Here is a 24,754-nt window from a genome sequence, read left to right as displayed (position 1 = left end):
TTATCATTATTTTGTTTAAAAAACAAAACAAAAAAAACTGTTTTTACTTTGACAGTAGGGTAGTTTTTCTGGTCAAAAATGAAAAAAATCAAAGCAGAAAATGAAACCCATCTGTTCAAAAGAAAAACAATTCTCACACTCTGGTTTCCTTTGATGCAAACCGTTTGGTGGGAACGCAAACCAACGCAGGATCCCTGGAGTCTGCATGTTCTGACAGGGGCACATCCTTCTGACTCCCTTCACTCAGTGAGGTCACAGTGGAAATGTGACATTAGTTTGCTAATGCAGAGCCAAGTCGTGACCCCACTGATCACCGCTTCCTCTCGTCTCCCCAGCAGACCATCCGTCCCACGCTGAGCTAAAGGAGATGAGAGGACAGGCGTGATGTGATCCGTACAGCGTGATTTCCATCTGCAGCAGGAAATGATAGATAGATAGATAGATAGATAGATAGATAGATAGATAGATAGATAGATAGATAGATAGATAGATAGATAGATAGATAGATAGATAGATAGATAGATAGATAGATAGATAGATAGATAGATAGATAGATAGATAGATAGATAGATAGATAGATAGATAGATAGAAAATTCTGCATTATTAAAATTGATGTTGAATATATATATACCTTTTATTTCCACTAGAGGGAGACAGATTGCCAGACTGGCAGAAAAAAAAAACTGAGCAGAAGCCCTGCAAAAGAAAAAATTCTGCTAAGTTATTTTAGCTTAATTTATTAAGATTGTTCAGATCTAAACACCAGTATGGAAACTTACTGGTTACTGCAAGGACGGAGACAACATTCTTAAATGTGATCTGTGTTTCATTTTTCCACTTTAGCAAAACAGCAATGAATGAAACAAACCGTAATGTCATTTCCTTTGTAGCTAAGTAAATGCAACCGTATCTTTGTTTTATATTTATGACATTGTGTAGCTTTTAATAGAACTCAACAATTGTGTACTTCTTTAACTTTTTTATGTACGGTTCTCACATCTAGTTCTGTTTCTTCTGATGGTTGTTTGCTAAGATTCACATTCATTCTATTGGTTTATCTGAGTCTATTTTAATTCACATATACATAATAACCCCTATCCTCGTACAGGATAAACAGGAAGGTTTGGAATTAATCACTAAATTACATATTAAATTTATCTGAGAATTAAAAATATTCGCACATAACCATCAGAGAGCGATAAACAGTTGCAAATATCACAAAGAAACACAAAAGAAAACAAAGACTTTGTGATCGATTGTGAATATTGAAAATGGGTTTAAACTTATATCCTAAAAATGTTACTAACACATTTTAAGATATAAGTTTAATCAGTGTTTAATCAGACGAAAGACTTTAATCAGTGTTTGTTCCTCCATTTGTGGTTTAATTTTAACTGAAGGGTCACAGATGCTGCTTCTCTTCTTATTTTTACATCACTTCTCCCTGTGCACGAATTCACGTGGTTCACTTAACGTGTTTTTTTGTTTTTTTTTTTTTTACTTATTTAGTGATTTATTTTTAGACAAGTAGGTTCTTGGTTATTTTAAAATAGCAAACAAAAAGGCGTTTATTTGTAGCTCTCCGTTTAGATTTCAGGATTTAAAATTTTGGAATTCGAGCAGTCGCGCATGTGCAGAGAGCGTTGCTCCGCAGCTCCTAACGTCGCTGTGGGGAGAGAGCTCCCTCTCGCTTCTCTGTCTTTGGGGCGACAGAAGCAGCAGGCAAGCTGCTCGGTACAACACAGGCTCTCGGTCGGGGGAGAAACCCAGCAGAAATGTCTGAAAGTGGAAGTCAGGAATCCGTCGAGGCCTCGGACGGCAACAGCTGCCAGCGGACTCTACCGAGACCGCCCGTTGGCAACCGAGTGACTGTGGTGCTCGGGGCTCAGTGGGGAGACGAAGGGAAAGGGAAAGTTGTGGATCTCCTGGCTCAAGACGCGGACATGGTGTGCAGATGTCAGGTAGGTGAGCCCTCGGGCTACAAAGCGCCAGCTGTTACCGGGTAAATGCCCCCGCAGGTAACCGTTGGTCGCTAGCTAAACGGCGCTTCTTTCCCTCACGTCGGAGTCACGATGCTTTCATGTCACCTCGTTTAATTAGGGGAAGCAAAGCGGAAATAAAACCCCTCTTTGACAGCTTCCGACTTCCAGTGTGGGAGTTTCTGACAGTTTCTCCCGCTCAGTGATGAGAGGAGTTCCGCTACGCATTTATACGTCAGGTGTTTTCTCAGGGTTAGCATTAAGCTAAGCACTATGAGAATCAGAACGATATGTTGACATTTTCTCCAGTTTTGCAGAAATTTCTTGAATGCAGCGTTGGTTTTAACAGTCTAAGCAATATCAGACAGACTTGCTCTGTGTTTGCTAAAGTCACCTTGAATTCTTGCTAGCTGCTTACCTCTTTAAATACCTGCAATGTAGATGTAATATAGTTAATGATAGTTATTGGTAAATATAGCAGCCACAAGGTTAATCTCTTCACAGTCTGTTTTATGTTTTAGCTACAATGAACGCTTAGTTGTTTAGTTAACTAAAGGACTGTTTTTGTTGCCAGAGCAACACCTTCTTCTGAGACTCCCAATACCATTAGGATTATAGTGGATTATTATTATGATTACTATTCAAAAGTCTTTGGTGTTTTAGAAATGGAGATATCTTTTGCTAAGAAATATAACCCTGACATTTTTAAATATTTCAGAAGAACATAAACAATTCTAAAAGTTAATTGAATAGTTTATTGAACATTTCCACGTTTCATTTGCAACAGCTTTTCAGTGCCAAACAAAAGTTTCAAGCCTGAATACTGGGTCAAGCTAACATTATCAGGTGAAAACGACTAAAAGTATGATTTAAAAACAATGCAAGGCTACAGAATTTGACAACAAATTAGCTATGTTCTAGTAGCAAATAAAAAAAAATCTTGCTTACAATTTTGCTTACATTATAGCAACAGTATGTATGTTACTTTTCAAAAAAAATGTGCATATTAAAATGATCACAGTGTCATAACAGTATAAAATAAGAGATAATATGTGAAAACATATTTAAAAAAAACTCAGCCTTTTCCCTATGGACCTGCTGTCATCTGAACACATCTCTGGCAGAAACAACTGACCAGAGCCAGGAGGAGTGTCTTAACGCTGTCAATCATACTAGTGGACTCACCCTTCACACACATGCTCTTTGCCATGCTACAGCTTGTTTACCACAATAGAGGATGCCATGAATGTTCAAGCCATTTGTCATTGCCACAGATGATGACAGATAAACGGTTTTCTTGTAACAATAAGTTGTTTATCCACCATTACCACATTTAACAGCAGGAACATCAGGTTGAGTAACAGTTCTAAGACACTCCTCGTGACTCTGATTAGTTGTTTTTGGCCGGTAGTGGTGCATTTTTTTTCAGACAGCAATAGTGGCACTTTGGAGGAGGTGGAGGAGAGCAATCTTGTCAGATTATCTGTCTCATGTTATACTGTCACAACATGGTGATTCTTTTAACAAGTATATAAAAAAAACCAACATATTTTTGTAAACGCAACTTTTATGAGATCAGACTTAATGATTTGGTTTGTTCTAAAAATCACACATGGTTTTATTTATTCTTTTTGAAAGGTTTTATTGGCTCTAGTGACCTTTATTTGAGAGTGGTCAGACATGGGGAAGAAACGCATTAAAGGCTGGGACTAGAACCTGTGATGGCCCCATACATGGGTTGTGCTGTACACCTGCACACCAATTTTATTTATTCTTGACAGCATTGATTCAACATGCTGTCATTAAATATTTTGGTCCATACTGAATTGATGGTATCGCACTGTTTGCTGCAGATTTATTGATTGTACAACTATAAAGCAGATCTCTTTCTATCACATTCCAAAGGTTTAGTAATGGATTGAGATCTGGTGACTGTGGAGACTGATGAAGCTCAGTAAACTCATGCTGTGTTCAAGAAAGCAGTCAGAAAGTAATTTTAGCTTTGTCACACGGCGCAATGTCCTGCTAGAAATACTCATCAGACGATGGGAACACCTTGGCCAAAAAGGGATGGATTCATTGAAGTTAACAATAATTCTCAGATTGACTGGCATCTGCACAATGTAAAGTTGTTAGTAAATGGCCCAAAGTGGACCAAGAATATCCCCCCCAGCTCTACTCTATTACCACTACCCTGAAGTATCTCTATAGAGCTATAATGTCTTATTTTGGTGAACTTGTAACGTAGGATTCCAACTCTCAGCTGACATGGGTGGCACTCAGTTCGAACTACTGCTGCCGACGCAGCAGTAGTCTGTTTAAAGGTTTAAAGGCTTGTCTGTTTAAAGGTTAAACATGTTGAGGCTTCAATTATTACATTTTTTACCTCGGTTGCAGTGAATGATTGATTTAATGCCACCTTTCTACCATCTTGATACAGTTTAGCTTCTTTGATCTCACACGCCATACTGTGTTTGTCTACATAGCTGCCAGTCAGTGGATTATCTTGTTTGACCATTCTCTGTAACTCTGAGATGATGATCGTTGGTGGAAGTTCCAGTAGAGTACCAATTAAAATGCCATGTCACAAAGTTATTTAATTAAATCCTCGTATTTCCCCATTCTTATGTGTTTAGTCATTACACTGCAGGAAGTCGTCTTCATCCCATGTATGACTGGAATCGTCGAGTTTAGGTTTAACCTGCCTTTTTGGAGTAATGACACAAAACCATATATTAAATTTTCCTTTAAGTATGTATCCGTTCATATGTATTTATACACAACATATTTACAGTATGCAGTTTGGTTTCTTGTATATAGTAATGTAAGCCTGTGGGTCTTATGCTAACGATGCAGGTAAGTGTCTGTGCATTTCTGCAGAATGCAAAATATCAGCATTGTAAAGTACTGGAATATATGACAGACTATTATGTTTCCAAGTGCCACTCATAGACAGTCTTTAGGCCAAAATATTTGGCCAATCAGATTCACCCACACTTCCCTGAAGGCCCAGGCCTGAATTAGAGACAGAGGCTGAGACGCTGAAGGATAGCTGGAGTCGCAAGCGTCTTGATTTCAGAAGGCAGTAGAAGTCGCATCGGCGTTTATCATATTCAACAAGGGTGTTGTGTAATGCATGTTTTAAAAATGGAAGACCGACCAGTGTAAGCCAGTATGAATAATGATTGCAAAAACAAGGTCCAGAGCAGTGAACCAGTGACTATAGAAAATACTGTCATGCATTGTTTTCTGATGGCTGTTTTTCGTTTGCAATAAGTTCTTAAAGCCATTGCTGCCTTTTCAACAGTAACAGATAATGTGCTAGTAATTCACACACACATTGACACGAACAAACTATGAGAATGAAAGAGCAGTGTGGGCAAACACAATGCCCACATGCTGTATGAACCCCAACTCGTATATAATTACGTTAAAACTGTTCCTGATATTCAACTTTATCTGGTCACCCTAATGGTTTTCCACTAAAGGGCATGATTTTTGTTTTGTTTGACATTATAAACACTCAAAAATTATCTTGTTTGATTTGGTAATGGCAAATTTGAGTCAGATATCGGGGGTGTTGTGATAAACAATCGTATTGTTTTGGACTGACGGGAAATGGCTGCAGCACAAATTAAGCCAACTCATTACCAACTTGGGTGTTAAGTGTTCATGCATGTCTCTACCTTGCAGCCAGATTTTGTCAAATAAATTGCCATCAGATCTGGCTTCTCCATGTAAATCAGGTGAGACCCTGACATACTAGGATTTTTTTTTTTTTTGCCTTGGACTGTTTCGACTCCCAGCTCTCCACTTATGATTGGGATGATTGTTTTCTTTGATCTTCAGAAAAAAGACTAGATGTGATTGTTTGTGAAAGCAACAGAGGTGGGATGAGGTAAAATCCATGAAAAAGCTTTTTTTCTGTTAGTGGAATAGAGCCAAATATTTAATCAGAGGAGAAGCCTGCAGTCTGGCTATCCTGTTGCAGACTAAACAATGTATTCAGACCACTTGTAACGTCCTGTATTGATCTATTTTCCAGGTCATATAAAAGCAACATAGATTCTTGTCTAGAAAATCTGGGAATGTAGAGATTTCTTTGGTGCTTCTGAATCTCTCAGTGAAAATGCTCTCTTTATTAGTTTTGGTTTATTAGCTTTTATTTATCTCCTGTTTAGGAAGTCTCGTTCCAAGTCACTCAGCCTAATCATTTAATGTTATTATTAGCAAAGATTGTTCTATAGCCAGAATTTTAAGCTCAACGCAATCTCCATCAGCCTGCTCGGGATAACAGTGGTGTTTATCTTTGGAGTGCTCCGAATATCTGCCGTGTTCAGAGAGCTATTAGTTTACTCTGTTGATAACAAGTTGACATTACAAGTTCTCCTTCCAAGTGCCTTTCCACAGACTGTCTTTCCAAGAACGTAGCGGGACATAAAACGAGAAAACAGGTTTTGGCTTCCTGCGCTGCTTCCTTTCCATGCCTTGTTGGATGTGTACGTTTAAAATGGCTTTGGGGGGGTGTTCACTGACACGTGAGTACGCTGTGGTGAGCTGAAAGAGATAGTGTCGATCTTTTTATAAAATCGACTCTGCAAGCAGTTTTTTTTCTTGGTGTTTGTTACAGCATAGGCCTCTGAGAGTAAGGTCAACAAGTAGAAGAGAGAAAATACGTGAAAATACGTGAGACTGTATTGTTATTTCAGAAAATAAAGTTGTATAGCAGTTAGTACATCGGGTTCCCTACCTGTCCACTCCCTCATTTCTTCTGCACACCATGGATCAGGTTTTTGGGTGTTGGTCAGACAAACGAAGCACATTAATGCGTCTTGTTGCCTTGGAGTCTGGTGTTTGATTGTGAAAACACCAAGGCGACTCTCTGAACGAACAGGTCACACCTGGAACACACTGCTCTCTTGTTTGGCACGCTCAGGAAGAAGACAGGTTGTGTGTCCTAGAGATGGACGTAATATGGAGATGTAAGATGGACGCCCAAAATGTGTAGACTGACACCAAAATTTAGCAAAAGAGCTTCTCCAAAAGAAACACACAAGTGACAGATTGCAGTTTGCAAACACACACATGGACAAAGACCTTCATTTTTGGAGACATGTCTGATGAAACTCGAGAGGGGGGGAGTTTCATCAGACATAGGGCTGATGTCTGCAGGAGGAACTGATGCACTTCATGAAATAGATAGAATCACGAGGAAGGAACTTTATGTGGAAATATTGAAGCACCATCTAGAAATCACCCAGGAAGATGAAGCCTTTTTTCATTATTATTTTATTCTGCTTATGTACATGTCTGCTTTCAACAGTACAAGCCTCACTTTTAACATTTTGTAAAAAGAAATGGAGAAACCATGCTGCTTTTTTCCCTCCATGATGCACTCGCCCACTTTGTTTCACTTTGTTTTACTATGTTACATATAAAACCCTTGCAAACTACCTCGAAGTTTGTGGTTGTAATATTGCACAATGTGACAAAGGGACATGAATACTTGAATACTTCCGCAAAGACCAGAATACATTACAAATACGTGTGTGATCATAACGCATTGAGTTAATGCTACAGCTGAACTGTATGGCTTGTTGCAGAAGCAGAAGTTCCTGTTCTGTCTTTTACTTTGACACTGTGCGAGCGTACCATCAAAACGCACTTCATGCTCATAAAACATGAACGTATTTGTTGCGCCACCCAGCTTCAGTCTCAGTTGTGAAAGAATCCTTTCACAAGAATCCTTTGAAAAAGAATTCTTGGAAGAATTTTTTTCAAGAATGTTTATTTGTAATGATCATTGTTTATGTTCATTACAAATGTTATGTCTTGCTTATGACAGTGCCATGTCGGTCTTATGCACACCGACAGTGCCATGTCAGTCTTAGGCACACCCCTTCACACGAAGTGTTACCAAATTCTTTTATGAAGTGTCATTCGGTAGTGAAAGAGTTCTTTCAAGGAATAATTCTTTCACAACGGAAAGAGTTCTTTCAAGCATTACGCCAGCCTTATACACACCCTTTCGAATAAAGTGCTACCAAGAATTCTTTCCCATGAAAGCATTCTTTCTTTAAACAAAGAAAGACATTTTACATTGTCTTTTTCAAAGTGATAGGTTGACATTAATAAACGTCCACAAGTGCAACAATGTGACCGAATTTATCAGAAGTAAGGGAGTGTAAGATCAAACCATTTTAAAGCAAATAAGAGTAGTTTGAAATTGAGCTTTACCACACTTGTTTTCTAGCAAACAGTTCAAATCCCTGTCGGATGGATGTAGGTATATAAGATAAACTCAGGAAGATTTTTCCATTGAATTGGGCAAACAATAATAAACTTTTACACCTTAAACAGATGGTTTCACTCCATCAAGCTTTCGAAGATTGGGAGGATGACTTGAAGAAATAAATCAGATTTTGCACATTGACAAGGTTGGTTATGGTTTGTTGAGAAACCCAGAAAGAGCCTTAATGCCACACAACACTGAACTTTAGCAATAGGAAAAATATTGAAGTGAAAGTTTGTTCATGTTTTGAGGCACCAGAGCGATCTTATACCCATACCTCAGTGGAACGTATAAATATACATTTATGTAATTGATCTGGTGTTTCCAAGCCTTTAAATTTATGTATTTTGAAAGTTTTATGTGGCAATTTACCTCCGCTGGCTCAAATGTCCAGGTAGATGTAGTGAGTGGTCGTTTCAGTAAAAATTGTTAAGAACTGTGACCGCCCCGTTTCACTTTGGGTCGATGTTCAACCCACACTTTATTATAGTGACACCTACAAACAGCGCAACAAGTTTCGTACCTTCCTGGGAAATGTTTTTAAGTGTTGAGTTATTTCATCATATTTCTCTCAGTCATATCCAGCATGGTGATTTCTTTATAGTACCAGTTTTTAAACTGTGCTTTCTTTTTTTTATATGAACGTTATCATATTATGATATGATTTAAATTTTTCTGTACTGCCTCTCCAGCACTGGACAGCAGCAGGTGTCGGACCACTAACAGTTCAGTTTGTTATGACTGGAATGAGGTTCTGGTCACGGGACCCTATGAAGCAGAGCGCAGTTCTTTGGTTCTGTTGGGGAGGGATGTGTCGTAAAAGTGCTTTCTAAAAAGGAGAGGCATCTCTTCCCAATCATGTGTTGTCCTCTACACCTGTAGGGTACTGTGCTGGCCAAGAATAACTTTGTGGTAAAAGCACATGCTACCTTTGATTTATGTACTTACAGACTGCAGAAAGGGGAGCAAATCCTGGTCCAGGGATGAACTAGAGACAAAAGAGGCAAAGAAAAAAAAGGATCTGCAGTTAAATTTAGCTTAGATTTTTTTTTTTGTTTCGTACTTTCACAAGCTGTTTTTAATGCTTTTGTTATTATAACTGTCATAATCTAACTTCTGGTGAAGTTTATAAATAAAATCAAAATTCTAAAGCTTCTTTTTGTATTAGGTTATTTTTTCTCCTTAAAATTAGTTTGATTTAAACATTTCAGTGTGACAAGCTTTCCAGTGCTTTACACTGCAGCCACATTCACCCATTCACACTCTCACATTTGCACACAGACACACAGATCGGTTGGTGACGTGGGGTTACGTGCCTTGCCCATATTGACATGTGACAGGAGGAAGCTGGAATCAAACCTACAATTACTGAAGAAAACTACCCCACAAATGCAAAATCTGTTGGGGGCAAATTCTTATTCGCTGCACTGTATATATAATTGTTTTGAGGAAACTTTTGGATAATTGCATGTTGTAAATTGTATAGCTGAGTGTTGATATATGTTCAAAATGCGTAGAATCTCTGATTCTCAGTGTCAATTCAAAGGCTTTTTTATAGTTTTGATTTTGATACCTTAAGAGTAAAATACAGTAAGCACCCTCTACATTTGGAAGTAGTTTTTATTAAATGTTTATTGTGTGGAACTTTTTAAAAATTTTATTTATTTATTTATTTTTGAGTTTTTAGAGTAAAACAAGTATAAGAAGCTAATGTTAGCTAATCGTGACAGTTTGTGTTATTTGTGACTGGAAATATTTCAGAAGATTTGAGCTCCTTTTGAGTAAAGGAAAGGTCTTTCAGCCATTCGACTGGTAGTATGCAGCAACAGGTGGGGGGAGTTGTATCACTGATGGTCTGTGCTACTTGTAGCCAGATTATAATTTAATTAGTTGTGGCATTTTTATCAAACTCCTAGAGTAATCCAAGTGTTTAGTTTCATTAACCAGTTTCTCAGATTGGTGATAATATCCTCACCTCTAAGCTGTCAGATGTCCCACTTTGTTTTGTAACGATGTAAAAAGCTCAGTGTTAATGAGCTAAGTGATGGCGTTTCAGTAAGTATGGGTTCAGACTGCACTAACATGCATCGATCAATAAACGGATTTTCTATTCGGTGACTTTGGGTAGTGGGACAAGGACAGCAGCACGGCCATTAAATGCTGCTAAAGGTGTAACTGATCTCGCCCTCTGTGCAAACATGACAGCCAAAACCTTGATATTCAGGTTTTTCATTTCTTACAGCTGGTGGTGAAGACCGCTGGAGAACCAAATATTCTTCCTCCAGCTACAGTTTCTTTATTCTGAAAGTGAATAATCCTCAGGAGTTGAGCTGTGAGGTTTAGACTTTCATTTCATCATGCCAACACCAAGTCTTGCCCGGACATGTAGGATTGGTTTTGGGTGTGCACCATTTTTATCTTTTCAGACAATAAACTACATACCAACAATCCACTGAACTTGTGTTATATCTGGAAGATCCTGTGGGGCCAACAGTACAAACAGAAAGTGTCCTGCTTGCTGCTACTCGTCAAATGATTCAGCCTGAATGTTTCTTAAAAAAAAAAAAAAAACAACCAGCAGGCCTCTCTCTATTTCTGTTGCTTCTCCTCAACATCGGCTTTCTGCTGCTTCTCTGCAGGGCGGCAACAACGCCGGACACACGGTGGTGGTGGACTCTGTGGAGTACGACTTTCACCTCCTACCCAGCGGCATCATCAACCCCAAAGTCACCGCCTTCATTGGTGTGTAAGAGCAGCATACTCTCTTCCCCTCTCTTTTTTTTTTTTTTCTTAAATCCAAACAACGTGCACACATTCAGGCACACTAATAAGGGCGTTCTTCATTATTATTATTATTTTTAGAGCAGATTGATTAAGATATTACCTTTTGATGTGAAAAATCCATTTTAATGACTGCTACAGAGACTGCGAGCAGCTTGACTCGGCTCCAAACTGCAGGCTGTTACGCACTCATCTGCACTAACTTCATTAGCTAATGGAGTCCCAACTCTTCCTTTAAGGCTCCCAAACGCTCCATACATCTGTGCTTCAACATGCAGCTTAATCGCGTCTCCTTCTCTACTTCTTCTGGGTCCATGACACTTTAGTGCTTCTCTGTTTAAGGAGATTTTCTTGTAGCGTTTCAGTTTGTCTCGTTTCCACATTTACTTTTGACACATCCATATTTTCTACCTTTGTTCTTTATTGGTGAAGGGAAGGATTTTATTGTATCGTTTATCATTTATCGTGATAAATTTCCTAAGTGAAAAATTATATTTACTATTGTCATGGTGCATTCTAAATAATAATTTTTAAAATCACCCAAAACCATTCGTTTTGTGGAGATTGTGAGTTTCAGTATTGTCTCCGCTGTTTGTTCAATGAGAGTATCATTACACATCAATTCATTTAAATACATGATTAAATGCACTTACTGTAGGCAATTTGGTGCTACAAATCCTTCTTCTTTATGTGAAAAGGAGTAACAAATAGTTATTATCGTCACTTTTATTATTATTATAGTAGTCCCACAAAATATTGTGTTAAAACTTTAAGTCCACCAAACTCTTGTATTTAAAGCCTCATTAGTCAACATCTTCTACAAGGTGTTTTTAGAATAAATCTTGAATTAAATTTAATTCCATCACCTTTATCTTTACAGTTTAATAACCTGGGATTACTCTAAGGTCTTCCTGTAAATGTTAGGAGTTGCAGCATTAGTTTACAGCAGAAGGAAGAAGTGGAATGAATTTGTCATGTTGAATGCTGAGGAGAAAGTGCTGTTATTGTGTTGTGTTTTTCCCCCCACCTGTGACTCCCGGTGAATCCGTCGTAACTCCAGAAACTTTATTTGACCAATTTTTTCATTCAGCAACAACAATATTTGTTCAAGCTCTACCTCCAGAGTTTTATTCTTGAACTGCAGTTGCAAACTCTGGCAAAACAAAGCGGGTTTTTAAAGTGACGTAATTTCTTTTAACTTTTTCTTCTTTACAATTGGCAATTCCACTCAAGTCGCTTGCCACCTCCTACTGTCATGGAGTAGCTACAGGCTCTAACGTGAACCTCTGCTTGAGCTTATTTAAGCTGCTTCAAGCAGAACAACAACTCTGCAGATGTTCTCTTTTAGCTCCTCAGTCAATGCGTTAGCTATTCACACTCTTCAGTTCCTCCACTTTTTTTTCGTACACTTTTCGCCACTTAACTGCCTCTGCTTACTTTGTGCTATTTGAACTCAACTTTTACCCTATCCTGCTCATTCAGAATACGATAACATTACGGCTGTGTCTTTTGGTATTAATATCTTCTACGGTTTGTGAAATCTTCAGCTTTTTGTGACCCCATTGAAATGAATGGAACATCCCATAACGTCTGGAAAATTCTGCTAAAAACTTTGCACTCTTTCACAGCTATCTACTTCCATGTATTTTCAGCCAGAAACGCCATTCAAACTTTAAAATGTAGTCATATCCTTCACATACTTCTGTTTATTTGAGCTTTTTCATATCTTTTACAGATTTCATAAAAATCAAGTTTTTGCTCATATTGCGTTCTGTCTTCAGAAAAACAACTCTGGCCCTCTAGCTCTGAGGATTCCCAATTCAAAGCATCTGGCACCAATAATTGACATTAACGCTAACATCAGTATTGGCTGATGTAATTCATTTTTTAGCATAGTGATACTGGTACTGTAAGTAAAACTGGGCCAAGGTAAATAATGTTGATTTCTAACTTGTTGCCGTTGGGGTACATTTTGGACAAGAATGGAGTCGACCATGTGCTGTTTGTTTGGGCATGTGGTAGTGATGCTCTGTGGGATTGTGGGGTATTTATCTGAAACAAGGAAGCAACGTCAAGCATGTGGTCATTTTTTTTTACAATGTCAAAATGGTAGAGAAATATATATATATATATATATATATATATATATATATATATATATACTGTATATTATTGGTAAATTTTGAATATTATCAATGGGTATCAATATAGGCTGAAACTTCCAGACTGGTGCATTCTTAACAATACTAAACATTATTCAGGTAATCAAATTTATAATTCCCTGGATCGTCCTTACATCTCCTGGTTGTATATTTGTTACAAAGTTATCAGAAACTGTGAACATAACCATCGTCTCATCGGCGGTTGTTTCAGGAAATGGTGTTGTGATCCACCTTCCAGGCCTGTTTGAAGAGGCTGAGAAAAACCAGGGCAAGGGGAAAGGTGAGTGAAATACATATTTTTACATGTTTTTGAAAAATAAAATAAAATTACACCAGTGTGCAACAGCGTGTTTTATTAGACCCTGAGAGATTAAAGGTATTCCTCTGTATGTTTAGGCCTGACGGACTGGGACAAAAGACTGATCATCTCAGACAGAGCACACATAGGTAAGCCCTGCCAGCTCCACCTCTTTGCTGTTTTTCTGGGGCGGGGGGAGGGAAGGGAATGTGTGTGTGAACGCTGGAATGTGTGCATATTGGTGGATGTTTGAGTCCTGCTTTCTCTGAGGTGTGTGAGAGTGTGTGTCCCCTCTCTCCCTCCTCCGCAGTGTTTGACTTCCACCAAGCTGTCGATGGCGTTCAGGAACAGCAGAGGCAAGAGCAAGCAGGCAAGAAGTAAGAAACCTGTTGCTTAGAAAGATGGTTGTAGCACACACACACACACGCACACACCAGCTCGTCCAACCATATCCGTACACATGGACAATGTAAGCAAACATGGAAGGCAACGTCATGTAGGATTTTATTTTTAGTTTTAACGTATATAAATCTTGTAAGTTGGTACGGCTTGGTCTGAGATTATCACCAATCTAAAGAATAGATAGAATTTACACATAAATTTACAACTAAAATTTAGAACATGATTATGTGTTTTATTTCACACAAAAACTACAGTTATTCCTGTTGCTGCTAAAATCTGGACATATTGATTAATGTTCTAATAGTTTTATCTGTAACATTTTGATATCTCGCATACATTTAAGCAAAAATATAAAATCATCTCTCACTATATAAAGTAGTAGTGAGAGACTAGAAACTACTTCTAGTCTCTCACTACTAATATGGTAGTGAGAGACTCTGAAACAAGTCTTTCTGTTTCACTTGTTTCAGAGTAAAACAAGTAATTGTTGCGCAATTGCTTGTAGAACAATTACTTATGCACAAGTAATTGTTGTGCAGAATAGTTACTTTTTTTGCTTTTTAGCTCTTTAGATACTTTTAATTGATTGGGCTCTCAGCTCATGTAGCCAGCATGCAGTCCAGTTCATGCTTGTCACCTGTTATTTTAAATAAATGCTAGCTACATTAATAAGATTATTGTGGTGGTCTTTTGCTTTCCTCACCGCCATGGTTTGTGTTTTAGAAATATTTCCAAACAGTGAAATTAAGGTTAGTTGCATTCTTTCAAAAACAAGGTTTCCCTCAGAAAACTTGCTAAGCACAATGATACTAGGGTAGTCATTCATCCAGCAGCCTGTCATGTTTTTATTTAAATAAAGTTGACAGGACATTTGAAAATATCACTTGATAATTATGTATTATTGAAAGCTTGGAAGATTAATACCTGAATATCAACTATAAAGTCTTAAAAAATGCAAACATTTTAAAAATATTTAAGGAGAAGTACTACTAGAAGTAGTGTTTAGCCTGGTGGGGTCACAAGTAAAGCGTGGTGGCCCGCCAGGCTTATAAAACACTGGGGGGAGTCCTACAGAAAGTTGACTGGCAGTGCAGACTGATATTTTGAGAAGTACTTAGTTCCTGGGCGGACCCCTGGATTCATAAACCCCACCATTCTCATTCATTTCTGCTTTATGCATCAATATCTCTAGAGGCTTAAACCTGCCTCTAACCCTTATCCTAGCTCCAAACTTTTAAGTTCTTTTCATGTCCTTCAAATGTACAGTATGTTCCTGATATTAAGTCGCGCTTCTTTTTCCTCACTTGACTGGTTCTGTGACTTATAGGCAGATGCAACTTCTGTTTTTTTTCTCTCTCTCTTCATGATGCATTTTTGACTGACACTTTAAATGTTAATTCTTACTGACTGACATGAACCGAGAAGTAAAATATTATCGCTTGTAGCTGCAAAGTAATCGCAGACTGAAAACAAGATGGCCAGATCTGGAGGAACGAATCCACAGATGGGTTCTTGAAGAACATGCAGAGTTGCAATTATTCCTCCACACCATGGTAGCTGTCACAAATTACTTTCGTATTCATTTGAGATGGATACGAAAGACTTTGCGTTACCGCCTCTCTATCAGAGGTGTGTCAGAAACTGTCAGTAGGCTTCTAAGTCTGTTGAAAAACAGGAATATCAAAATCATATCAACAACATGGACGAAGTCCCTGTCACGTTTAACGATTTCAAAATAAATGACTCATGCAGTCATAGTCGATGAAATATCCCGACTCCTGATGACTCTCACGTGTCAGAATAACGGCAACTTTTGAAAATAACACCCTTTAAGCAGGAATAAAACATACTTTTTATTAAACCGCATTTTTGTTTTTAAGAATTAAATAAATAATGTTTTTGGTCTGGTGTAATATTATGATTTTTAAATGTTGTGTTTCCATTTGCTGCAAGTGAAAAAAATCATCATAATTAACAGAGATAAATGCTTTTAAACTTCCAACTATAAAAATAATTAAACTATATAATGTGTCTCACTTTGTGGTAAAGTTCTTAAAGTAAATCGGCTTTTCAATAACATTATATTTTATTGAATGGGTCAGTGTGACTCATTATGTGTTTTTTCCTCTTCATGATTCATTTTTTGACTGATACGACTTATCAGAGCAACTTATAGTCCAGAAAATACGGTACATTGTTTACTATCCAGTACACAGGTCAGAACCTGAAACTTGAACAGGATTTGTATTGCAGATCCACAGGAAAAAAAAAAAAGTTTCTGCAGTTTCAGACAGTGAGGTTTTAGATGAGTGTTCAGAGGCTATATGCTATCGTACAGCTGATAGCATATAGCTGTGCTAAAACTAAAGTTTCCCTCTGTAAAGTCATAGAAAACTTTAGTCACTGACACATTCTACTCTCTCTCACTTAGTAATTTGAACCTTAAAAACAGTATGTAGATTTTTATTTTTGTTTTGCAGATTTAGCAGTAGCCCTTTAAATGATATGTATATGATATTGTATATGATAATGTAGTATACTGAAGTAGACAATATGTTGACATCTAGGATGGTGCAGTGGAAGTTTATTTTACGTACAGGACACGTCACTTTAGAGCTGCCTTAAAACAATTTTTTGTGAGTGTAATATTTTCCTATGTGAGCAAATTTAGATAAAGATTGTTAGGAAAAAAAAGACTTGGATAGTTTGATTTGTTGCACTATCTTTATGAAGAAAGCTATGACTTCTTTAAAGGTCCAGTTATTCCCGTTTTTATATAAACTTTCTCTGTTACTTGGTTTCCTACTGCTTGCTTAAGGGGGCTTTAAAAGCGATGAGGTTAAAATGAGATGCTTTACCAGCACATAAATGTCACTGTTTTTACTCCTAATTTCTCCATTAAAAACTTATTGTTACCCTTAATTGAACTAGTAAGCTAAATATAAGGTGTTAAATGAAATTTGTTTGTAAGAAAATCTGATAGGTAATTGTCATTTTAGGATTTTTTGTGTGAAAATAAGCTGCTGTTTTATTCTCACATTATTCTTCTTTAATGAAGTAATATCTAGTTTTAGTGAATATAACTATCAACTCATCCATGCTGATGAACAATAAATTCACCTTATACATATTTTTTTTTATCTTGGATCATCTTTATCTGATCCAAGAACTTGACTCCCTAATTGTATCTTGAGATGTTTTTTTTTTAGAACAAACCATAATGACTTTGCAGCTCATCGACCAAAGTACAAATACTCCCAGCGAATCTGTGCGAGAGGCAAAGCGATCACATGCTGTAATGACACAGCCATTATAAGCTTTCAGCTGTTTGATGCTTCAGGCTGGTGGATTCTGCTGGAGTCGGATCAAACGATTACATTCATGCAGAACCAAGCTGCTTAAAAGTACCAGGCTAAACATATTCCAGGAATTACAAACGGTCGGGATCATGCAGTGTTAACACATTTACAATTAAAAGCTGCATAACTTTTACTTTCAAGCACATCTATATGTATTTTATTCAAAATGCAGTTGGATTTCAGCTTCCATAAAGACGGAGGAAAGCAGAAGTCTAGAGTTCAAAAATAAATGAACTGTTTTAAGATTTTATGATACGGTGTTATTTTTTTCCAAGAACAGTCACTGTTTCAGTTTCATAAGGCGCGTGTCTACTAAACGTAACCTAAGATTTCTTCAGTTTTGTTTTGTTGCAAGTTAGTGAATGAAACTGTACTTGGGTTATGTTTAAGGCAGTGGATATAAATATTCTGTTTACTTCTACATTTTGTGATTCGCTGTTGATCAAACCATAAAAAATATATGAAATAAAAATGAATCCTTTCAGAAAATTACCAATTAGAACATTCTTTAATAGCCTGCTTTAGCCTCTTAATTTCATTTATGAAGTAAATAAGGGAATTCTTTTTTTTTTGTAGTGGTAGTAGTAGTAGTGGTTGTAGTAAATCCACATTAGCTTTCCACTGTGGGACACATGGTGAGTGGATGTTTCACACTGAGTGGGGCTTCAAGGGAAACTCTATATTCACAGAGGATCTTTGTCTATTTCTGGTCTGTAGTTTGCATGTTGGCTCAGCAAATGTCGCTGTGCCGAAGCTTCCTTTTAATAGAAGGACTTATCGGATGTACACGTTGACATGGCATGTTGAAATGCAAATGTGCATTTTGCTTCATTTGTTGTCTAATACTCTTTCTCTGATGCTGTGGTGTACATAAAAGGTGAACTTCTGATGATTCAATAGCGAGAAAAGGTATTTTCTGTTGCTTGGGAGTTAAAGATGTATCTGTAAAATATTAAAACAGTAAGTGTCTGATCAGCTAATTGGACACGGTTCTTTCTGTCTGTTCGGTTTCAGTCAGACTTTCTGATTGGTTAAATGACAAGTTTCACGTGTGATTGCATGACAAACTCTTGCTGTAAAATGGTAAGGTGTGAATTAACGTGAATGTTTTTTGTTAATTATCTCCTCCCTTCTCTACTCCCTGCCCTGCTCAGCCTCGGGACGACCAAGAAGGGGATCGGTCCGGTGTACTCGGCTAAGGCGGCACGCAGCGGTCTCAGGATATGTGATTTACTGGCCGACTTCACTCAGTTCTCCGAAAGGTCAGGATTTTACTGTCTGCTCTCAGTTAGCTCTGTAACAATCATTTTGCTCATGAGTTTTTAGCATTGCCCTTCTTGTTTCTGCCTAATCGGTAAATCACTAACATTGATATTGTCCATTTTGTTCTTTTTTGTTTCATGAAAACCTTTCGAATACAGTAATAGACCCTCAAAATCTGTATCTCCATTTCTGACCAAAGAAAAACGTGGAGCATAACTACCTATAAATACACAGCAGTCACCACGCACTTACCATGACGGAAAATGACTGTTTCCTACTTTAAAAAACTTTTATTTGTCCTAAAACTTTATTGATGGAGTGCTGTCTAATGATGCCAATGAACAAATACGTAGTTCATGTTTATCAGATTATGGCTTCATGGTAAATTTAACATTTCTCCAAAAGGTTAACGCCTCTCAATAATGTGTTCATGCACAGCCCCAGAATTCAGGAAATCCCAGTAAAGTACGGATAATATTTTCTTCCACTTGTTTGGATATTGCTGAAATGCATTCATTGTGGAAACTTATGACTTTTTTATATATGTTTTTTAATTCCTCATGATCATTTCACAAAAAAGTGTGCCTAAATTTAGAAATTTAACTAATCAGAGCTGACCACCTGTTACAGATACAAAATGCTGGCTCAGCAGTACCAGGCCATGTATCCAACACTGGAGATTGACATAGAAGGAGAGCTGGATAAATTAAAGGTAATTAATAAAAGCCATCTAAACAGGATGATCATCTAAAACCTTGATGTTTTTTTGGTGGTTTTTTATATTAAAGATTGGTTTGTATTTACCCGATTCAGGCCTATGTGGAGCAACTTAAGCCCATGGTGAGGGATGGTGTGCATTTCATGTACGAGGCTCTCCACGGCCCTCACAAGAAGATCCTGGTGGAAGGAGCCAACGCAGCACTTCTGGACATAGACTTCGGTCAGTAAGTCGGCGCATGTGTGCCTCATCTAATGGCTGCTCTGGTTAGATAACATTAAGATTTGCGTTGCTCTTCACAAAAGCCTTCCTGGAGGCATGAGTAGGGATGACGGTAAGTTTCCCGACGTGCTCCTGTGTCTGGGGTTTACGTGCCGTCTCACCAGCTGTAACCACTCTGTGTCACCTTCCTGCATGAGCACCAAGGCGACCACTTGCAGCAAGCAGTCTGTCAGTCGAGATGAATTACAGTCATTTTCAGGAATTATCTCGCACCTGAACAGATCCTTTGTTATTGCGATCACTGACCACACTCAGCACTATTATCAAAACAGCTAGGTTGTCATAGAGCCTACCTTGAGTTCCTGGATTGGCTTGAATCATTTTTTTGTGATCTGTGTGAATTTTAACTTGCACAGATTTCTCATTAAAGGGGCAGTATTATGCAAAATTGACTTTTTTGAGCTGTATGCCATGTTATAATGTTACGCCCTCATCAAAAAACATACTTGAAATTTTGGCTTGATTCTTTCATGCGTGTTTGACAAATCCTTTGATCTCCCATGGCAACCATGGGAGATCAAAAGATCTCCCATGGTTGGTGAATGTGTAAAGCGCCTGGCTGGATATTGCACCATTTTTGAGGCGCAGCTTGTCCTCAGAGCCTCACAGAGCAACCTTCCCCTGTTCCTCAACTTACGCAACTCCTTCAGACTAGCCAGCAGCAATTGGCAAACACCTGGTGGCACTGCACATCTGCTGAGCTCGTTATATGAGGTACTTCTCAGTGCAACTCTGGTAAAAATGTTGATAAAGTGTTAATAGAGGAGCCATATTGTGATGACTTCCTGACAACTAAAAATAACATTGGTTATGTTAAAATACATAATACTGCCACTTTATGAATCTTATTTGCAAACAGAAACCATTATTAAGGTGAGCTTTATTTTTAAGAGCACATGAATGCTGAGGGAAACAGCGAGGTATCCGACCTGGTTAGTTTTTACTGACCAAATAATCCTCCGTTTATAACCTAAAACCTGAACAAGATGCATATTTATGTATGGATTTTTGTATGTTTTTTTGCAGGTACTTACCCGTTTGTGACGTCGTCCAACTGCACAGTCGGCGGGGTGTGCACGGGACTCGGCATGCCTCCCCAGAACGTCGGCGAGGTTTACGGGGTCGTTAAAGCCTACACCACCAGAGTGGGCATCGGTGCCTTCCCCTCAGAGCAGAGCAACGTAAGAAGATATACGACATGACACATTAATGCTTTATGTTTGTCACAGGAGGAGCCTTCAGTTTTACTACCAAACCTAAAATTACGCGCCTATTAAAAGAACTGTCTGAGTCAAACTACAATATTGTTGAAACCATTGCGATGCAGTAACTCCATAAGATTACTTATGGAAAATATATTTCTACATGACAAATTATTTACCAGCAGGTGTAAATAGAAAAAGCACTGCTTGAGCAAGTCATGACAAAGTTATTCTGCAGTTTTTGATTTGGAATAGAAAGTGTAGATTTTCTGTTGTAAGATTTTCTCATTTTTTACACATACAGATGTTATTTATAACATAGTCATAGGTGTTATTATGCTGTTAGAAACCTGATGTAGAAGTCCAGTTCTTTAAAGAGAGGAGCATTTTGTTGTAAAGCAGCACCATCTAGAGGACATGTTGGCACATTGCTACCATCTGCAGTATATTTTTTATTAAGCTAAATCAGCCTGTAAATCCTGATTACAGGTCAGACTGAACTTTAACGGTTTTGCTGCTAGAGGAAGACCGCAGAAAACTCACATGTGAGATGTTTGTTTCTTCATTGCTGATCAGGATATCGGAGAGCTGCTTCAGAACCGAGGGAAGGAGATCGGCGTGACCACGGGCAGGAAACGGCGCTGTGGCTGGCTGGACCTGGTGCTCATCAAATACGCACATATGATAAATGGCTTCACTGCGTATGTTTTTTTTATTTTATTTTTTTCTGCTTTCTTTTCAGTTTTAACTTTTTTTGTTTTCAAAATGTGAAAGATATAAAGAGAAATACTTGATTTATTTTTCTTTCATTTGTTTTTTCTTTCAGGTTAGCGCTTACAAAACTGGACATACTTGACATATTTTCAGAGATCAAAGTGGGCTTAGCGTACAAAGTCGATGGTGAAATTATACCTCATTTTCCAGGTAAGTGTGCCTGTGAAGAAAAGTATTTAACTTGTGACCGTGTATTTCTGTTGAAGAACCAAACATGAAATTTTAGCACAGATTTAAAAGTTTCAGTTATTTCCTCACATTTTAAATTGAACAATTCAAGGTGTCAGATGTCTCGTTTATAAGGAAAAAAACACCTTTATGTCATCAGATCCATTGAGAAGTTTTTTCTTTGCACATTTCTCCATTCGTTTTCCTTCAGTTATATGAAGTTTTTTTTAGTTTTTAAGGTGAAATCCTGAACATTTACTTCACAGAGTTCCACTTTGTTCTTATCTAAAAGGATTATATTCTCCTTTTACCTCACTGACTCGTCCAAATGTTCTTCAGCAAACATCAAATTAATCTCAGCATGCTTTTTCGTCTTCAGTGGAGTGTTGCGCATTGATGCCGCATGGAGGCAATCGCAGCACTTTTTCGCAGTCATGGAAAAAACTACCTGCTTGTTGCTTTAAACCAAAAGAAATTTTGCCTCAGTTGGCCCTTTAATTATATATTTACTAAAGAGTTTTTTCTGCTTTTCCAGTTGTTTTTTTTCTTTTTGGCTCTGAATAAGACATCTAATAAAAGAACAAAAATCCGATCAGATTACGTTTCCTTTTCCAGTTTGCATGAATCTGGACATTGAGCCCCAGCTTTTAACGGACTTGCTGTCAGGCAAACGTTTTGAAATTGTCCTCTGCTCTGACTGATTTTGCGCCAGCCAATCAGGAGGTGTTGCAGCGCGTCGAGGTCCAGTACGAGACGCTGCCCGGCTGGAATAGCGACACCTCAGCAGCTCGAAGCTTCGAGGAGCTGCCAGAGAACGCCCAGAAGTACGTGCGCTTCGTGGAGGAGCACGTGGGAGTACCTGGTATGGAAACACACGCATACATGCGAACACACGACGATGACTGAAGGAAAACCTTTCCTTGTTGCTTGTTGATATCATTTTAACCACGCAGCTGTAATGAAATAATACATTTTGAGGATTTCTATTGCAGTTATGTCAAATATTTCAACATTTTTAAACAATCTGACATTCCTAAGTAGTTTTCTTTTTTTTTTTACCTTGTAATGATTAAAGAGTGTGTATGCTCAAACTCTCATTGTATGACTTCCAAAAACTCAAAAAATAAAAAATAAATAAAAAAAGGAAAAAAAAGGCAAACTATTACAGCAAAGTCATGCTTGTGCCAACAAAAAGATTACTAACCGATCAGTAATTGATTGATTGTTGCGTTTTACTGTTTTTGTTGCCATATATCATCAGGAACTATATTTTAGTAAGAGGCAACAATCACCACCACTTCATCTGCTGCGTTCCTTTAGGATGTAAAGAGCCTTAAAGTAAATTTGTCAGCAAAATCTCACTTTTTTTAATATCCAACCTCTGATTTAAATTCATATCCTCCATGATGCTTTGTGTGAATCATATGTGCAATGTCCAGGTCAGCATATTTAAAAAAATAAATGAAGACTTTTGCAACCAATATCTCAAAACGGGGCAGCCATTTTCCCATGTGGCCTTCAGGGTTTTTGTTGATCAATTGGAGTTCAGTGTCTTCAGCTGCATTCGTCTTGATTTCTTGTTTTCTGGTTACCAATAAATCAGTGAAACTGGAGTCACTCATTACAGGAACAATCCTGTTTTACTTTAGGTGCATGTTCAGCATCTGCTTGGTGAGGTCAAATTAGGCTTTGGGTGATCAGAGGTGAGATTATCACCCACCTGCAGGTCACCATCTCCTGTTGAGTGTTATCATTTCAAAAAAAGAGATTGTCCAACCCAAGACTCCTCATGAGGTGAATAAAAATCTTTCATCTTTCTTCAGTCAGGTGGATCGGAGTGGGAAAGTCACGGGAGTCCATGATCCAGCTGTTTTAGAGGAGCGAAGGCGACGCGCCCTCCTTCCTTCATCCCCCCCAACGTTACACACAGCCGACCTACCTGTCTCAAAGAGTCGACCACTTCTGTTCTTACCGTTTTATCTCCATCGGACCGGGCCGCGCCACTGACTCTGTAGATCGGACTTCCGTCAGACTGAGCACTGTGTTTGAAAGATTTCTCATCATTTTAACATTTTAAACTGAAAGTAAAACACTGTCTGTCCTTCGTTTTTGTCTCTTGTGGGGTTGTAGTCGTTTATTTTAAAAGAAACTCCGTCCGCGAGGAGATCAGCGATCGCTCCGACGCAGACACAAGAACTGTTCTAATCGGTACTGGTGTTTTTATTCTGTCTCGGTTTCTTGCTGTGATTTTTATTTTTATTGTTTTTTAAATCCCCGCTTCACTTCAGTGGCGGCTGATTTGAACCGCAGCACTTTAGATGCTCTTTACTCTGTCGGCTTTACATTTTATTCTTCTGTCAGATTTGCACAACATGCTGCGGATAAAGGGATCTTTTAGACTTAAAAAAAAAAATAAAAAAAACAGTCCTTTTGCATTTTTGTTTTCTCTGAGGTTTGCAGTTGCACTGCCTCGTCGTTCAGCCAGAAGACGTAACTCTTAAACGTCTTGTAGTCGGCGAAAGCTTCTCCTGACTGCTGATCATAAGAAAATCCAAATGTCTGTCCATAATGTGGGGATTTTCCAGGAAAGGCTACAGAGAATCCCGAATAGGTAATCTTTCTGTAAATGAGAATAATTTCAGTCGGCCAGGGGTCTTTCTGCTCATATTCATGTGATTTAAGTCGTATTGCTTTGGTTTCTTTGCACTTTCGCTGCAATGCTCTGTTCATGTGTGAGAAAAGTAACTTATAAACCGATAAAGATATTTCAGATATTTTATTGTTGTTGTCTTTGTTTTATCGTAGCATTGAAGGCCATGCAAAACAAGAGGCCAGCTCAAATTTTAGTGGCTCTGGTTTTATGTTCCCATTTTGAGAAGATAACTGATATATAAATGTATAAAATCCTCCTCTTAGAATCTACAGACTTCTAAATGTTGCATTTCGTTACCACAAACCAATTTTTGTCCACATCCTGTCCTCAGACTCGCACTTTATTTTTTTTAAAGGGTAATCAGATGATCTTTTGACTAGTAATTTATAACGTCTTGTTTTTTAAGGATAAACTGGTCTC

The 24,754-nt window shown here is 38.0% G+C and overlaps 1 protein-coding gene across 1 annotated transcript; it reads left to right on the top strand.

The window, feature by feature from the left end:
• Window positions 1-1,622: 1,622 nt before the first annotated feature.
• Window positions 1,623-24,455, top strand: adss2 (adenylosuccinate synthase 2). Its single transcript, XM_008429176.3, has 13 exons — window positions 1,623-1,962; window positions 10,912-11,014; window positions 13,427-13,495; window positions 13,612-13,662; window positions 13,824-13,890; window positions 18,429-18,536; window positions 19,168-19,249; window positions 19,351-19,477; window positions 20,564-20,718; window positions 21,316-21,440; window positions 21,566-21,663; window positions 22,394-22,543; window positions 23,505-24,455. Exons 1-13 carry the CDS (start codon window positions 1,777-1,779, stop codon window positions 23,555-23,557), a joined length of 1,374 nt encoding a protein of 457 aa, XP_008427398.1. The 5' UTR covers window positions 1,623-1,776; the 3' UTR covers window positions 23,558-24,455.
• Window positions 24,456-24,754: the final 299 nt, after the last annotated feature.

Source organism: Poecilia reticulata, chromosome 15, assembly GCF_904066995.2.
Source record: "Poecilia reticulata chromosome 15, P_reticulata-male-v2, whole genome shotgun sequence".
NCBI classification, from domain to species: Eukaryota; Metazoa; Chordata; class Actinopteri; order Cyprinodontiformes; family Poeciliidae; genus Poecilia; species Poecilia reticulata.
The sequence above is the reverse complement of the archived record's forward strand: the minus strand, read 5'-3'. Positions and strand labels throughout refer to the sequence as shown.

What these genes read in the sequence shown, in the direction of transcription:
- adss2 (XM_008429176.3), top strand. Translation starts at nt 1,777, where the DNA reads ATGTCTGAAAGTGGAAGTCAGGAATCCGTCGAGGCCTCGGACGGCAAC. An exon ending in CTCAGACAGAGCACACATAG is followed by an intron (nt 13,663 to 13,823) that starts GTAAGCCCTGCC and finishes CCTCCTCCGCAG; the next exon opens with TGTTTGACTTCCACCAAGCT. An exon ending in GGAGCACGTGGGAGTACCTG is followed by an intron (nt 22,544 to 23,504) that starts GTATGGAAACAC and finishes ATCTTTCTTCAG; the next exon opens with TCAGGTGGATCGGAGTGGGA.